This window comes from Danio rerio, chromosome 9 (genome assembly GCF_049306965.1).
Source record: "Danio rerio strain Tuebingen ecotype United States chromosome 9, GRCz12tu, whole genome shotgun sequence".
Classification (NCBI taxonomy): domain Eukaryota; kingdom Metazoa; phylum Chordata; class Actinopteri; order Cypriniformes; family Danionidae; genus Danio; species Danio rerio.
In genome coordinates, this window is record NC_133184.1 from 23,059,244 (window position 1) to 23,075,982 (window position 16,739).

Sequence of the window (16,739 nt, forward strand, 5' to 3'; positions counted from 1 at the left end):
GTGTGTCAAATTCATTAGAACAATGTCCTCATATCCTAAAGATAAAATCACAACACATCATGATGTGAACAGCAGTAGATCTAATCACAGGACAATGTGCTATTAAATATGCACAGAAGTTCAACTGAACCTAGAATAATGACCTTCACTACAGAAGGGTCTCTTCACCCCCGAGAACTTCACAGTCTCATGCAGAGTCTTCTCTTCCTGACAGAACTCGCAGAACGTCACGATGCAGTGGAGCTTCTTGTAGTCCTCACAACAGGTCTTGCTGCAGAACTGATACACCTTATCCTGCAGAGATCAGATGTGATCACATTAAGGCCACTCACAACATTAACAAACCAGCTCACAAAAAACGTAAATTGCCATTTTCTTGTATCCATGTTGTCTTAAATACGAGTTTGAAAAATAATATTTGAATTTGCAAGGTCTACTGTAATTTTGCATAAATTTATTTTATTCCAAACCACCAATGATGTATTTACTATGTAAATATATTTTAGTTTTTAAGTGAGAACATCAACCCTCTGTGTTCACACTAGCTGCAGCTTTACCGGCATGACAACTTTTCAAGCATGATATATACTTACCGGCCACTTTATTAGGCACACCTGTCCACCTGCTTTGTGATTGGCTGATTAGAAATGTGTTAACATGACATCAACTCAATGTATTTAGAGATGTAGACATAGTCAAAACAATCTGCAGCAAGTCAAACAGAGCATCAGAATAGGAAAGAAAGTTGATTTAAGTGACTTTGAATGTGGCATGGTTGTTGTTGCCAGACGGACTGGTCTGAGTATTTCAGAAACTGCTAATCAACTGGGGTTTTCGCGCACAACAATCTCTAGGGTTTACAATGAATGGTCTGAAAAAGAGGAAATATCCAGTGAGCAGCAGTTCTGTGGGAGCAAATGCCTTGTTGGTGCCAGAGGTCAGAGAATGGCCAGACTGGTTCCAGCTGATAGAAAGGCAACAGTAACTCAAATAACCATTCGTCACAACCGAGGTATGCAAAAGAGCATATCTGAATGTACAACATGTCAAACCTTGAAGCAAAGATGGGCTGCAGCAGCAGAAGACCACACTGGGGTGCGCTTCTGTCAGCTTAGAACAGGAAACTGAGGCTGCAATTTGCACAGGCTCACCAAAATTGGACAATAGAAGACTGGAAAAAATTTTGACAGGTCTGATTCTCGATTTCTGTTGCGAAATTGGGATGGTAGGGTCAGAATCTGGCGTCAACAACATGAAAGCATGGATCCATTCTGCCTTGTATCAACACTTCAGGCTGGTGGTGGTGTAATGTGTGAGGGATATTTTCTTTGCACACTTTGGGCCCATTAGTACCAATTGAGCATGGTGTCAACGCTACAACCTACCCGAGTAATGTTACTGACCATGTCCATCCCTTTATGACCACACTGTACCCATCTTCTGATGGCTATTTCCAGTAGGATAACACGCAATGTCATAAAACACTAATCAACTCAGACTGGTTTCATTGATATCAGACAGATTTTTAACCAGCAAGCACTTTTTTTCTGATATTGTAATTAGATTTGACTTATTTCTGGGAGGAATAAAAATTAAAATATTTCCTAATGTCGACCAACAGCGTATCTTTCTTATAAATATAGTGCATTCCTGTAGATTGAAATGAATGTCACTATAAATTATATTATTTTAGACTGATATTAATAAATGAATAAATGACAATGTGCATGCAAGTCCTCACCTCCCATTCCAGAACCTCTGGCTTCAGGCTGAAAGAACTGCGACAATAGTTACACTTCAGCTGGATGTCTTCAGAAGCTGAAGCAGGAAGTTGCCCATTGGTTGATGTTTGGATTGTGGCATTCTACATTTGGATAGCAAAGTCACCAGAAGAACATTACCACTCTGTACTCTGACATGGACATTCCTAATATTTAGAGTCACGTTTAAGCTTGAGTTCTACAGATAGAGAAAACTGAAGTACCTGAAACTTGGTGACACACTGTGAACTGCAAAAGCTCAAAACCTTTCCTTCAGGTAAAGTTGCCTGATACTGAGGTAATGCATTTCTCTTACAGAAGTGGCACGATGGCTCAGAATCTACAAATACAAAACAAGATCAGACATTTATAACAGACATCAGTTCCTCTGACCTCAAATCTCTGACTAGAGTTTGAAGTTGGTACACATCTTAAAAGTAGAAATCAAACTGCCTGACATAGCATGCATGTAAAGGTTAGGAGTTAATCCTGGGGAACTAAATGGGCATGATCTGTGCTGGAGAACAAATGAGGACAACATTTTGCATATTCAACACGTCATCAGAATTTAGGGGCATTAAGGGAACACAAATGTAGGCCGCTGGCACCCATGGAGCAAGAGTGACAGCGTCGACTCTAGGTTGCGATTATCCACTCACTCTGTGCAGCAGCTGTGAATTTGCTCTTGGTCATACAGGCTGTGGTGCAGTAAGACTCCATGGCTCCATTTGCCCCGATGCACTGAGTGGCATCAAATGACCTGCACATCACCTTACACCCACTACACTGCACTATCTTTCCATGAGTCTGTGGAAAGAGAAAAATTAAGAGCAATCATTAAAAAAACATGAGAACTAGGAGTGCACTGCTCATTGCAATAAAACCCAAATTCATGAATCAAAAAAGATTTCAATTCATTTCAAAACTCAAGTTTGGACAAAAAAAAAAAAAAAAACAGCAACTGCAGAATTGCAGCTTTGCAGTAAAGTAAATAATTTTTAATATTCATGTATCAATACTGTTTTCTGACCTAATCAGTAGGCTTCAATCCTCTCACAGAGTAACAGCTAAAGGTGAATGTTTTGTTCTAAAGTGTAATGATTTACCTGTTAGCCTAAAATCAGAAAGTAATTTAAATGTTTTTACTAGTGTACTTAAAAAGTGGTTTAATACAAAACAGCAGTGCTTACACAAATAGGCTATTATTAGTTTGTTCGATCATGCCACCTTTGCTTTTGCCATATAGCAATTTTATATAAAGAACTATAATGTTGTTTAAATGTATCTATTCTATTTTGGTTTTATGTCAAGCCTCCGTGGGCAGGTATTGAGAATTAGCAAGTATGCTAAAACACTTAAATGCAAAATCAAACAAAACGTGCTCAGGGGTAGCTTAAATAATGTGTCGGTGATCTTTGGGTAAAGAATTCATTAGAAAAACAGCAAAAAATAAATAAATAATTCGGCACTTAAAATATTTTTATATTTCACCCAAACCCTAACCAAGTAACACTTTTACCCTGATGAAGGCAATTCTGCTTAGGGTTTTAGGGATTAGCCATGGGCTAAGGGCCTTTTAAGGTTTTTTCCACAGTTTGAGTACCTTCTACTGATTTTTGCAACTTAAACAAATACATTGGGTTGTCAAGTGTAATTGTGATGCCCATGTCAAATAAATAATTAATAATAATGTATATAAAATAATGTTTTGTAAAAGACCCTAAAGAGTGTGACATAATATTACAAACGTTGCAGCATCTGTAGAAATTGTTTGCACAAAGTCTAGCAGCTCAATGCTGGTTGTTTTGAATGTCCAACAACTAGGGGATGCACTGATCGATCGGCCAGAGATTGGTATTGGCCGATAATCACATTTAATTACTCGATGGTTACTTGCTGACCAGGCTGATCTTATGAACTCATCGCAAGTGTTTGTGTTAGTTGGAGATGAGCTAAATACTTGAATGACTTTGCATGTATTTAGGCCTTTTTACATATAAGAATTGAAAGTTGTCTATTTTTGACATCATTGCAAGTTTACTAAAACCTGGCGGGATATATAACATACATAAAACATTTTTAACATGAATATTTAATAATATAACTACCTACAGCAATAAACAGAAGTTTATAGGCTCATTTCCAAGTTTAGTATTAATAAATGGATTTATAGGTGTTCATTTTAACTTCTTACACATCAAACATGTGCTCCAAACTTCTTTATGGTGACGTGTTGAATTCTTTTCCCATCATTTGCAAAGTTTCTAAATTTCATTATTAGTCATTTTCTTACCAATTTATTTTGTGTTTAATCAGTTATTTTCTGTAAATCTGTTTCTGATCAATGACATGTTCACACCTAAATGGTTGTAAGAGACACGTTTAAGGGATTATATGCAACATCCTTAATTTATCCTAGGTAAGAAGTGATCTCTACTTAACTATGATACTCAGAGGGAAATGTGCTTAATGCATTATTAAACTCCAATCATTATTATTGGTACTCTGTATCGGCCGATCACCATGACAAGGAATTGGTACTTGGCATCGGCTGCAAAAATACTGATCAGGGCATCCCTACCTACAGGAGGCTGAGCTAAAAGTAAGAAAAAAAAACAACATACGACACTGACCTGTTTATAGTCCCTGATGCAATTTTGACAGCAAAAGCGTTTCTGCTGGCCGTCTATGAGTAAAACGTGGTTCGCCGTGGCACGACTAGGCAGGTAGTTCCCACACTGTTCGCAGCAGTTCATGACTAGCCCGTTAGCCATACGGTAGCGATTAAAGCACGCATCACTGCAAATCTTGTGAGTCACATTCTTGATGCTCACCTCATGCCGAATCTGGATACAAACACACATACACACAATGATGAACAGTATTTAATGTAGAGGTTACAGGTTCAAGATTAGCATGTTATAAATAACCGAAACGACTAATAAATTGGTGTAATGGTCTTTTCTTTTGTTCCCAAGGTGATTGCTATGGCATCACCAAATACAATCAAGGATAGCAGTAACCATGGCTACAAGGTTGGAGGCTTGACTGTGTTCAAAAATTATATTTGACAATGGACAACAACGGAAAGTGTGTGAAAATGACAGTACTTGGGTTTTCCATTCAGTTGCAATGAACTCATATTACAGAAGAACGAAAAAGAAATAAGGGGAGCTAATTCTAACCATCCCATCTCTTTAGAAATTAAAAAAGCCTTGCTGAGTGTGATGGTAATAAACTCACTCTATCATTTCATGCTGGTCTTCATTAATTAACATTCATATTTTCAGCTTTCCCCATTGCAGGATTCATTAGTTCACCAGCATCAACTAGTTCACAATGACTGGACTGATCATGATAACCGTATACAATAATGCTTTCTGGGATGACATTGGTAAAGTACACAAAGTCCTACATCAGAACCATTTAAAAAATTAAGCAAACAAAAGCAATTGCAGTGCAAAAACATTGTGGCTGCGTTATTTACTTCATGCTCTTTTTTAGTGTTGACTGTATTAGAGTTAGCCAATCATAGCACTAGATATTTACCTTCATTTCTGCAAAAAGTAGTACCAGGGTTTCTGCTAGGTTTCATCAAGTAAGATTTAAGACTTTGTACGACCATTTTAAGATCAAGAATAAAATTGAGGATGAAGGATTTGATGTAAAATGTCTAAGAGCTGTTGTAAATTGTATCTCTTTGCAATAAAAAAAATTTGCATCTAAAAAAAGGTTTTATTGAGATGCATTGTTAGTCACAATATTTTAAGATTTTAAAGAGCCTGCAGACACCCTGAATGCAATTGTCAATACAAACTAAAAAGATTCATAAAGAAAACAATCAGCATATGTTTTACATCAAATAATAGCTCTTTAACCTGTTTCTCAAATGTTTGCCTGTACATTGCAAACAAGAATGAACAGAGCCCTGAGTTCAAATTCTGAGTAACACTGTAGCCTAACCAGGCACAGCAACACTCCATAAAGAAAAGTTTGCCTGATTCATGGGAGTAACATGCTGACAACATTCGTGGCTGTAGCTGTTTATAAACAGGGTATAATACATTCAATGCAAATGAAAAGTATATCAGAATATGAACAGTCTGACCTCAGTGAGTTTTCCACAGACGGTGCACTTTGTTTTAATCTGGTTCTTCTGAGGATTTTGTTTGTTTTCATAAGCTGCCAGGCAGCCTGTGCTACAGAACTCCTGAAATGATTCACTGGAGTCCACCTGGGCCACTATGGTGCCTCCTTTCATATTGGTTATGTCTCTGGTAAAGAAAGGAAACAAATGTTAGGATGACACTCTAATTGCTATAAACCAAATCAAGACAATGCACATATATAAAAGTCTGACCGTGTGTAAAGATAAGAGCAGCTAAGCATCATTTTAACCTGTGGTTAGCAATTTCAGATCACTCTCTCGCTCTCTCTCACTCACTCAAACTCATATTAAAATGACGTACTTCTTGCACATGGTGCAGCTCTTTTTGGGAGCGGGCTTATGGGAAAAGGCAGACAGGCAGGTTGTTGAGCAGAACAGGTGGGATGAGCCTTTGCGCTGGTACGCAGTCTGGCCTTTCTTCAAAGGTTTCTTACAGTTGGCGCATGTGACTTTCATGGTGCGCGGTGGCTGCTGGGATCCTGAGGACTGGCAGGGAGGTTTGGGTAGAGGAGCTGCAGGGGATGGTGAGTCCACTCCAGGCTGCTTCTGATTACGTGGAAAAGACGCCGATTGGGAGATCCATGAATCTGAGGGAGGACAAAAAGATTTCAACTCACCGTCACTATAACAGTTGTTATTAAATGCATAACGAGTCTGCTGACGAGACTTTTGAAGTTCCCTAATCTTGTATTCAGAGCCATTTAAACATAACAGAAAAATAACTAGCATTTTTGCAGAAAAACATGCTGTCTAGTCAGATGTTGTGCGCCTCCCATCAAACGGATTTAACTATGGAAGATGAAGTTGTTGCCTGTGGTGTGGCCTTGCTCCACCTATCCTATATGTCAGAAATATTCTGAAGCAGCAATACTGTTGTGTACTGTCGTTATAGATAGCATGCGGTTCCTGCTTTTTATTTGAATAAACATAACCCTAAATGCACATCTGTAACTTGCCAGTAACATTTTAAATGTATGTCCCTGTAAGAATACAAAAACACGTCATAAATAATTGGAAATCCAGCTACCACAATTCCCAGATTCTCCTTACTTTGGCTTTGGAAACAACTGTGTTCAGAACTAAAGTAAACAGGACTGTGTTCTGATGCTTCTCGCTGGAGATCACCACCAGTCTGTTCTGATTGAAAATGAATGACTTCCGGCTTCTTTGCAGTTGCGTGCACACTTGCACAATAATCCATGTACATTAATACATTAATCCTAAATTATTTTAAGATCACTACAGTGCATCTCTTCATCATTTATAATAGATTAAAACATTTTTTTGGTTTGGTTCATTTTCACAAGGGAGAAACTGTGCCGGGTTCAGCCACAAACAGACCAAACAGGCTTGAAGAGTCAGCATAAAAAAAATAAAAAAATAAAAAATACAGTCAATGATCAATTTTATAAATGCAATATTATAAGTCTTATTGTGTTTCATTTTTAAAATGTTCTGACTTTATAATTGTTAATCAGAATGTCCTAACTGTACCTTTCAATCATGTAACTTCTCTCTCTCGAGACATATGCATGACCACTCCAATCATTCAGTTCAATAAAGCCCTGCTCCAGGAAGCTCACAATCATCTGTCTCATCTTTTGAGTGCAATACTTATACTAAGACCCAACCAAACGTGAACGTATAGAAACAAGTTCTTCTATAGAAACAGTTTCTCTTTCTTAATATTAATTTTTACTTGGATGCATGTCACAATATATCCTATCAGCATCGATATTGCAATGTGCTCATTCGCAATAGTCACATTGCGAGCATATGCAATGTTGAGTCTGGATTATAATTCATCATTAGCATGGGTTTTTCATGCCCGTGACTGTATAATGACCTTAAAAGTGTTCAGGCATAATCAACTATACCACTTGTAACTTTAACAGTGATTTATTTTACTGAATTATTTTCACTTTTATCATTCAGTTACTGTACTTGAATACTGCTAGACTCGAAAAACTTTTCCAAAGAAAAGAAAAATATCTAAAGATGCCTTTTTTAAGTTAAAAAAGAAATCGGTGTCTGAAATCGGAAACTAATTGGTTCTTCAATAAGCCACACCCAAAAACCGCCACACACCAGTCATGGTTTAGCAACCTTAGCTATGTGCAGGAGGCCTGTCAAGCTTTGGAGCAAGGGAAACAAGCCAAAGCGCTGTTCATATGGATTGTGCAAATCTGACACCGGTATCATAAAAGTTTGGACGGGGTGGTGGAGCTTTATTCCTTTTGCAAAACCTAAAACCAAATGGGAGACATGTCAGCGTGGATCAAGCTCTGTGAGGGGTGCTAAAAGAGCGGAGATAAGTTGGTTTTGTTTTCTATTTTCCTGACACATTCAGTGATGGACGACAATAACTCACACACATCTTAAAAGATCTAAACTGCGTTTCCTACAAAAATACAAAAACAGGTTATTTTTCCCAGCTGTCTTTTTCTATTTTTTTGCTCGATTATATGAGCACTGCCCTGTTAAAGCCCTCGCCAAAGTAGTCATACTAATAGCAATCATATTTCCATCTGTTTCAAGCTACAAATAATTGAAATTACAAATCAACAGAACAAAACTGAGATGTGATCACAATCTGAGCACTTGTGATCAATATACTTCACCCGCAGCTGTTTATCAATCATATATATCCCTCATGACCATGTCAGAGCTACAATTCACTGATGTTTTCGGCTGTCTTTTGGAGATTTAGTCATTGGTGACGATGATATGGCAGGTTAGTGTCTGCTTTTATATTTCGTGTCTGATTAATATTTGCTGGTAGGGAAAATCAGGTTCACTTCTGCTATTTATACTTTGTTTGCATTTCAATTTATTTATTTTTCACTTAACTGCAAATTACAAAAGAAACAGTATAAAAAGCACAAACTTACTGACAGTTATAGGTGCTGTACATTGTTATGAGTAAATGATACTAATATTCGGTACAAATCCATCAATTTCCCTTTTATGGCTGTTCTTTCTATCAATGAATTATGTAGAAGCACAGTCCATGCGTGTTTCCTCGTTGGTTAGTAAGGCTATATTTCATTGCACAACAATTAATCCATCAGGCTTTTTGGCTAAAAAAGGAAATCATGGTTTAATTTGTTATTATTAGATTATTGATAAATTTCACCTCTCTAGCTGTGCATGAACTAAGCTGTTGAATGGTCAGCATATGAGGCGGCTAGGCTCACGTAGCTTCAATTTTGATGGAATTATTCTCTAATCAGTTGCCTATTAAGTCATGAATACGCCCCGGTAATGCATACTGCAGTTCTTTTTTGTCTGGCTTTCTCGGATATCTCACCTGTTCGCCAAAAATGACAAATTATATCCCTGGCAATGTCTGACACTGGGGCATGCATATTGTAATAAGACTTTCCAGGCACGAAAGCTTGACAGGCATAACAACAGTAACTAAGGAAGGCGGGGGCTTAGCGAAGGGTCAATTAAGACAGTAGAATTCATTCAATGTTTGCTGTCATTTATGGTTTTTAAAAGTGTTTTTTTTTACCCAGACATTTTAAAAGAAGATATTTAGAGCAGTAATTACAATACCATGATATCATGACATTTTTACCCAAGGTTATCATACTGTTCTATACCGGCCAATGCCTGACATACTACAGACTGCAACGAAAATGTGTCAGGGGACCCCAAAAAGTTGATAGAATGTTTATTAGATTATTTGGAGTTGCAGAATCATGCCAATCGATCTAACATTATAAATCCTTTACAAATAGATATTCAAGTTATGTGGTGAAATAGTATTCATATTGCAAACTAAAAAACTATCACAATGCTAGGTTTTTTTTAAATCGTGCAGCCCTGTCACAATATGGTTAAAAAGGTGTGTTACTACTTCTGTATGAAACTGAAATTAGGAAAGATGCAGTTAGTAATCTCTAGTTTTGCACTGTTTCCTAGTAAACACTCTTCCACCTTTATTCCATGGACTACGGATAATGGTGCACTGATATCTGAAAATGGAAACCTGGGATTGTTAGGTCAGTATTAGAGAAACAAGTCAATGCAAGCCTTATGTACATGTGCTTGGTAGAGGATGACACAGCAGCTGAGTGTGGATGAATTACCAGATCTCTGGTGTGTCCCCGTTTCTCCATTCTGCACAGGCTGGCTCGCGGCACTAATGCGTCCTGGGTTGAACGTGGGTGAAGGTCTGCCGGTTGTACCCTGGTTCTGCTGGGCCTCTGGGTTCAGGCTGAATGCACTGCTTATCTGCAGTCCGTTCTCAGCCCCCTCCAGTTCCTCCAAAGGGGCCGCCGCTGGACCATCCCCGTCTTTCAGCGATGTCACATTCGTGATCATGAGGTTTATATCCTCTTGAGCACACAGCGCCAGTGGCGATGCTGTTGACGTATCCATGGCAACCGCTGAAGAGTCCGTACCCAGCGTGGTAACACTGGCAATTTGGATTTCAGAGTCAGGCTCTGTGCTGCTCAGGGCATCCTCCACCTCAGGGGGCGGCACGGAGGAAGAGGCGGTGCCCTTGAGCTCTGAATCCTCCTCGTCGTCAATAACGATTGGCTCGCTTTGGCTTTTGGCCGTGGTGGATGCAGTTGTGCCACTGGTAGCTGCAGAGGAGGGAGGACTGGGAGATTTGGAGGGAGCTGTTGCCGTGGTAGCCGACTCCGCACAGTCTTTGGCAGCATCGAGGGTTTCTGCAGGTGTGGAGATGGGGGGCTGTACTTTCCCCTGAGAGTGAGCAGGAGGCTCTTCTACCAATACCACATCGTCATCATTGTCTTCCGAGGCTGTGGGCAGGTCTGGTGCTGTCTGTGACTCTTCTGCAGATGGAGACGGCTCTATTTCGGGCGTGGTTTCCATTTGACCCTCCTCCTCCCCTGTGACTGTACATGCCTCCTCAACATCTGCTCTGGCTTCCAAATCTCCATCCATTGCTTAGGCAACCACCTGTAGACACAAACACAATGAGCTGAACAATTACCTGATGGACCCACAAGGTCAGGAGGAGGTGCTGTAAAGGAAGACCACTAGTCAGGAAGCCAATTACATAAGCTAAACTGATAGGCAAATATGACTAATACAGCCCACAAAACTAACAAATTTGGTCAGTCGCTTAATAATGACAGATGGCAATGTGGTTAGGAATTCACCAAGGGATTAATAACATCAAATTACAAGGTGCCTCTTAAAAAAAATTAAAATAAAAGTGTTCACCACAACTCTAGATTGGGGATGGACGATATGGACTTTAAAACATTTCACATTTTCTGGTATTTATTGAGATGATGCTATTTATGATTATTTATATACTGAGAAAATAAGAGCTGAAAGTGCTGTGATCACACTGTAATGTTGTGGTTTCATTCATACGGAACGCTAGTGGGCACTCTTGCACATACACCCCACATATAGATTACTGGCGAAAAAAGAGAAAAGCAATAGAGTGGAGGAACTGTAATGTCAATTTGTATGCAAAAACCTGGAAGCGAATTAGCATTTTAGCAGTTCCAGTTTCCTCGTCACAAAGTCAACAGATTTTTTGAATGGGGTTTCAGTAAAATCGCTTAAATAGGTTTGTGGCTAACACAAACTCAACATACTTTCACGTTTTGTTCTACGACATAAAACACATCAGTTACACCACACTCTTGATTTTTTTAAATCGGTAACTCTTCTTTAAAAAGACGGTTGCTGTCAAGTTGCTAAATGGGACTACAGGCGGTGTCGGAGACATTATACGTCATCGAGCTGAACTGATCTGGAGCGCAGCTCACTTTTGTTGGGCATTTGGATTTGCCTGTGATTTAAGTATTTTCATAAATAGTATTTTATAGTTTGTAGTGTTTTTCTAATTGGGAATTAATATTGCGTGTAGATAATGCCTTCACTTGTAAAGCCTGTCGAGACAGACTAATTTGTTGATCATTTATTTTAATTAAACGATCTTATGAAGATACTGCTTACCAGTGCAGCCTGTCTCTGTCCTGCTTTAAGTAATGCAAATGTGTGAATAAATGTGTAAAAATACATACATGTTAACTGCTATTTTAATGTCATCAGGTCATTTTTTGTCATTTTTTTCTTCATCTGAAAACATTTCTTCTGTCATAACTGCAAGATTTACACTTCTCCATAAAATGTATAGCAGATGTGGTATGGGCTGGTTTTCGCTGTACTTTGTGACATAAAACGTTGTTCTGTGTCCATGATGGAACTTGCATGCATTTAAAAGATGCGACTCATTTCTGTCGTCTGTTAAGGTAAGCAGGCTGTGTGCACACAAGCAATACACTTGTATAAATATGTTTTGTGATAATACTATGCAAGCACATTTTTACATAGTTTTAAAACTTTTACAACAACTGTAAAGCAAAACGGATGTATTTCCCACGTAAAAACGATCCAAAAATGCACATAGGTCCATGTGTTTTTCGTATTTATTTGTTTGGAATATATAGCTTGCATTATGATATAATAAACAAAGAGATTAGCTCTTTGTAATGGACCATATTTCTAAAAATAAGCTTGAAAAGTCGTTAGCAGGGCGGTGATGACGTCACAGGCGAGCGCACTGAGGTGCAGTCCGTTAATAGCTTAGTGTTAGCTTTTCAATTCTTGCGTTTGCATTTAAAATCCAAAAGTGCTCAAAGTTGTATTTTCGTGTGAGGATTATCCGGCTGGACAAAACGCGTAAGTGTAATGAACAGTGTTTGAACACATAGCTTATTATTTGCAATCTTCAAAAAGCCTATGGGTAAATCCTATAAGGATTTTATCAAGGGAACCAGTTTTATGCTAACAGCCGATTAGCTTACAAGGTGACAACATAGTTCCTCCACTCTATTTCAAACACTTGACTGAAGTGATTATATAGTAAAAGTACAACAGTAAGTCTAATTGTAAACAGGACCATAAATGCAAAACTGTATTGCACACGTTCCTGTAATAAATCATTGCATACACTTTTTACCAGTATATTGCTGATCTCCTATCTAGATTTGGAATCCAAATCATGGAAAAGATTAAAAAAAATGACTGACATAGTACATATGGAACCTAAATGGTTTCCAAACTCTAGATTTGGAACTTATAATAATGCATTGCAAGAAAGTGAAACTGACCTGAGACTCTACATTTTAAAATGTTAAAGGGTGCCTGTTTTACCCCTTATTTAAGATTTAAAAGATGTCTTTTGTGTCTCCAGAATGTGTCTAACGTTTCAGCTCAAAATAACCATCAGATTATTTATTAAACCTTTGTGTATATTGGAAGTTTGAGCTGTTTTGACTTTGTAGCTGTTTTTGTTGCCTGTGTCTTTAATGGAAATGAGCTGGTTCTCCCCGCCCATCGTTCCCACGTGCATGTCAGAGCCAAAGAGATTACTCACTTTTGTAATGATGGGTGTAGCTTCTCCTGCTGCATCTCACGAATAAAGGCTGATTTATACTTCTGCGTCAAACGCCGGCGTATGCTACGGCGCTGACGCATAGCCCTTCGCCATGGCCATCGGCGTCACTGACGTGCACCTCTCAAAAAAATGTAACTACACGTCGCAACAACGCGTAGCGCAAGCTCTGTGATTGGTCGGCTTGGTAGCGCTGACGAGTCTGGGCGGGACTGAGAGCCGCGTGAATGGCGCGAGCGATTGTTTACAAGTGTGGAGTCCCGTGAAGGAGCTCCGGATGGATAGTTTTGTTTTGTGTTTACCTCATAGTTAAAGTTGTCCGCCGGTTCCTGCCTCAAAATGAGCGAGCTTGAGCAACTTGTACATCCAGGAAGTGTTCAGGAAAAGCAAAAAAGCAGCGACGAAACTCGACACAGAGGAAGATTTACACCTCACTGTCAACTAGCGTTTCGGAAGTGTTAATGCAGACCAACAGAGACAGCGCGCAGAAGTATAAATGCACAGCCACGCGCGTTGCATGCGCCGTGGGTTACGCCGGTCACTTGACGCAGAAGTATAAATCAGGCTTAAGCAGCACAGTGACAGACAAGAATGGAGCAGATCTACCTTAACGCAGTAAGAGCTTTCTCAACGGTTATTTGATGTATTGGTTTTGGAGTTAATTTACACACAATGTCGTTATAAAGTTTGCACACGTGCAAGCGCTCTCACTCTCTCACTGTTTTTGCACATCAATGCACGTGACGATGCACGTTATTAATCACTGCTGTATTGATATCCGTTATGTTCATGTATAAAATAGTCCTGATTTAGTATCCATAAACCAGGACTGAAGCATCTTCTTTTATAATTGTACTGACACTCGGCTGAGGTGAAGAATTACGAAGAAGTTTTACTGTCCATATTACAAACTCATTCTTGAGGTGCAGCTGATCACAGTGAGCTGAACAGATCTTTTAATCACAGTTGCTTTGTGGACATCCTGTCTTATGATTATACGCATTACTATGTAGACATGTTAATACGTGGCGTATTAGCATGAATATGGTGGGCAGGGCAACTGCACTACTACATCACGTTGCGGTGGGCCTTAAAATGGGAGGGCTTTGGATCCCATTTTTTACGTAAGAAAAAAAAAAAGACAGTGTTTTTATCAACCCAATATAACCGTGGACACACTACACACAGTTCTGTCCAAACAGCTTACAAAAGATGATTTCCATCATACGTGCTCTTTACATTATGAACTGCAAGAAAGGGTACATGGTTCAGAACTCTATACCTGTAATTTTCAATTATTAAATAAAAACGTGAAAATGATTTGGAGTTTAATATGTAATTCTAAATTATGTTATATTATATATATATATATATATATATATATATATATATATATATATATATATATATATATATATATATATATATATATATATATATATATATATTTATATATATAAAAAATTTATTTTTTACATTTATTTTATTTTTTTTACAAAACTCAAACACTGTAATAGTTTTAGTCTATTCTAATAAATCAACACACTTGTACTTTAAATAGAAAACACAAACTGACATCAAACATGTGCTACTCTGAAGAATCTGTAATGCTTAACAATATATGCCAAGAGCTTAAATGTCTAAAGCATGAGCAGCAAGTACACACAAAAAACTGTTTTGTAGAACTTTACAGTGGATGGATCGTCAAAGCAGACATGTATTGCCAAATTCAAAGACTTCTGGTTGAACTTCAATACATCTGGACTGCAATGCAGATCATGTAGAGTATCTTGATCCATTCTCAGGGGTTCACACATAATGCCCCATTTGAGCTGAGATCTCAATGTTGATGCAGATACTCTTTATGGAGGCGACAGTAAAAACAAAAGCACTGCTCATATAGATGCAACAAACAAGTTAACACTGTGTATCTGTGGGCTTTCCTTGCAGCATGATGTGATGATCATGATGCCGAAGAGAGGAAAGTATATGCAGTGTTACTGATCCAGCTCTCAGACGTGATATAATCACATGCATATGCGCCACGCGCGCGCCAAGTCTGCACCAGAACAACAACGATCCCCGCAAAACACATCACAGCTCTCGTGGCCCCTTAAATCTGCACTTTCCCAACACCAATTGTGTCAATTAGCAGCATAATGAAGCCATTTTGGGGCAATTCCTACCATTCACCCCTTGGGCCGTGCCCTTGACTCCGGACCCTCCGTATCCACACACACACCCGACTGCGATCCGCGCGCTGTCAAGGCAACCGGATGACGACGTCAGCACGCCGTTCTTCATAGGCTTTCATTATAATCAGGAAACTCAAGGGTCAACGGGTCCGAAAACTTGCTACGTGAAACCCCCAGGCGGGAGGAGCCTCACAATTTGCCCCTTTTCACGCAAACCCCCGGCCCATGTGTCGGCTGTGCTCCCACCCCTGGCCTCTCTGGCGCATGCAGCCATTGGATTAGCGGCGAAACGAGGGAGGAGAGCCTCCGAGACTGCGCCATTGTTATTGTAGTGAAAAAAATATTACTCAGAAGTAGTTATTGGCGCATAATCGACGGGACAAAACGACACGGAAGTCGAATGTGAATCAGAAGTATCCGAATATGTGGATCTTGACACTATAAAAACGTGGTGTTTCAATAACAACACGTGAATAACACTGTGACCAATTTCGAGTCTTGCTATCAGACATTAAACACTTCTAGATACCGAACACAGCTCTGTTTATGACTAGACCCGTGACCCCCTTTCGGTTTTCTTCGAGAATGGAGTTAACTTGCCGGTTTATGGTTTAATTGAAGTTACCCCAGAGCGGTAATCAAACGCTAATACACGTGGAGCCCTGTGGGGGCGCTGCACAGTTAGGAAACATCAACTATAACGCCTATATGTGACTAATCACAAATATTTCATAATCCAAGCTAGTCAAATTAACTAGGGTCTAAAACACATCCATCAACCAGCTACAATAAACAAGAGTTATGTCCTAATTGGCAGATCATTTTGCCCCCTTCAGTCAGTGGGCAGCACTGCCTCACGTCCGCCATTAGAGAGCGAGCGAAACAATGCGCGAGAGCATAGGCAACAGCACCCTGCCACGGCGGAGGGGGAAATCTCAGGCGGGGTAAAATTGCACGCTAAATTACCGTAGCGTACAAATACAGGTGACCCCGGTGCTTTGATCGGCTCGAGATCCGTGGCGGACATAGTTGTAAAAACTTTGGGCAATTACGCACAGTTCTGCATCAAAACGCCAGAGAAATGCTTACCGGAGTAGAGCTGGAGACGGTAGAGCGCCACTTTTGTGCCTTGACATAAATCCTGGCGCGCATGCGTGAAAACGTACGGACGTTCTTGGCTCGTGGGAGGAGAAACGCGCTACTCACGCGGGATACGTGCA

General features: G+C 39.4%; 1 protein-coding gene across 9 annotated transcripts in view; it reads right to left on the reverse strand.

Annotated features, from left to right (window-relative positions):
• zmym2 (zinc finger, MYM-type 2) overlaps positions 1–16,662 on the reverse strand; it is a 30,325-nt gene extending 13,663 nt beyond the window's left edge. For 2 of the 9 annotated variants that reach the window (XM_068223591.2, XM_001923537.9), the window contains exons 1-9: positions 16,609–16,662; positions 10,026–10,866; positions 6,230–6,515; positions 5,869–6,034; positions 4,394–4,606; positions 2,420–2,567; positions 1,985–2,100; positions 1,742–1,864; positions 144–294 (exon numbers count right to left, since the gene is read on the reverse strand). In XM_068223591.2, coding sequence (XP_068079692.1) covers positions 144–294; positions 1,742–1,864; positions 1,985–2,100; positions 2,420–2,567; positions 4,394–4,606; positions 5,869–6,034; positions 6,230–6,515; positions 10,026–10,851 — 2,029 coding nt within the window. In that variant the 5' untranslated portion in view covers positions 10,852–10,866; positions 16,609–16,662. Of the gene's footprint in view, positions 1–143; positions 295–1,741; positions 1,865–1,984; positions 2,101–2,419; positions 2,568–4,393; positions 4,607–5,868; positions 6,035–6,229; positions 6,516–10,025; positions 10,867–13,306; positions 13,798–15,015 lie in introns of those variants that run through there. The other 7 variants (XM_073912613.1, XM_073912609.1, XM_073912612.1 and 4 more) reach the window with 5 other exon arrangements.
• Between the last annotated feature and the right edge of the window lie 77 nt (positions 16,663–16,739).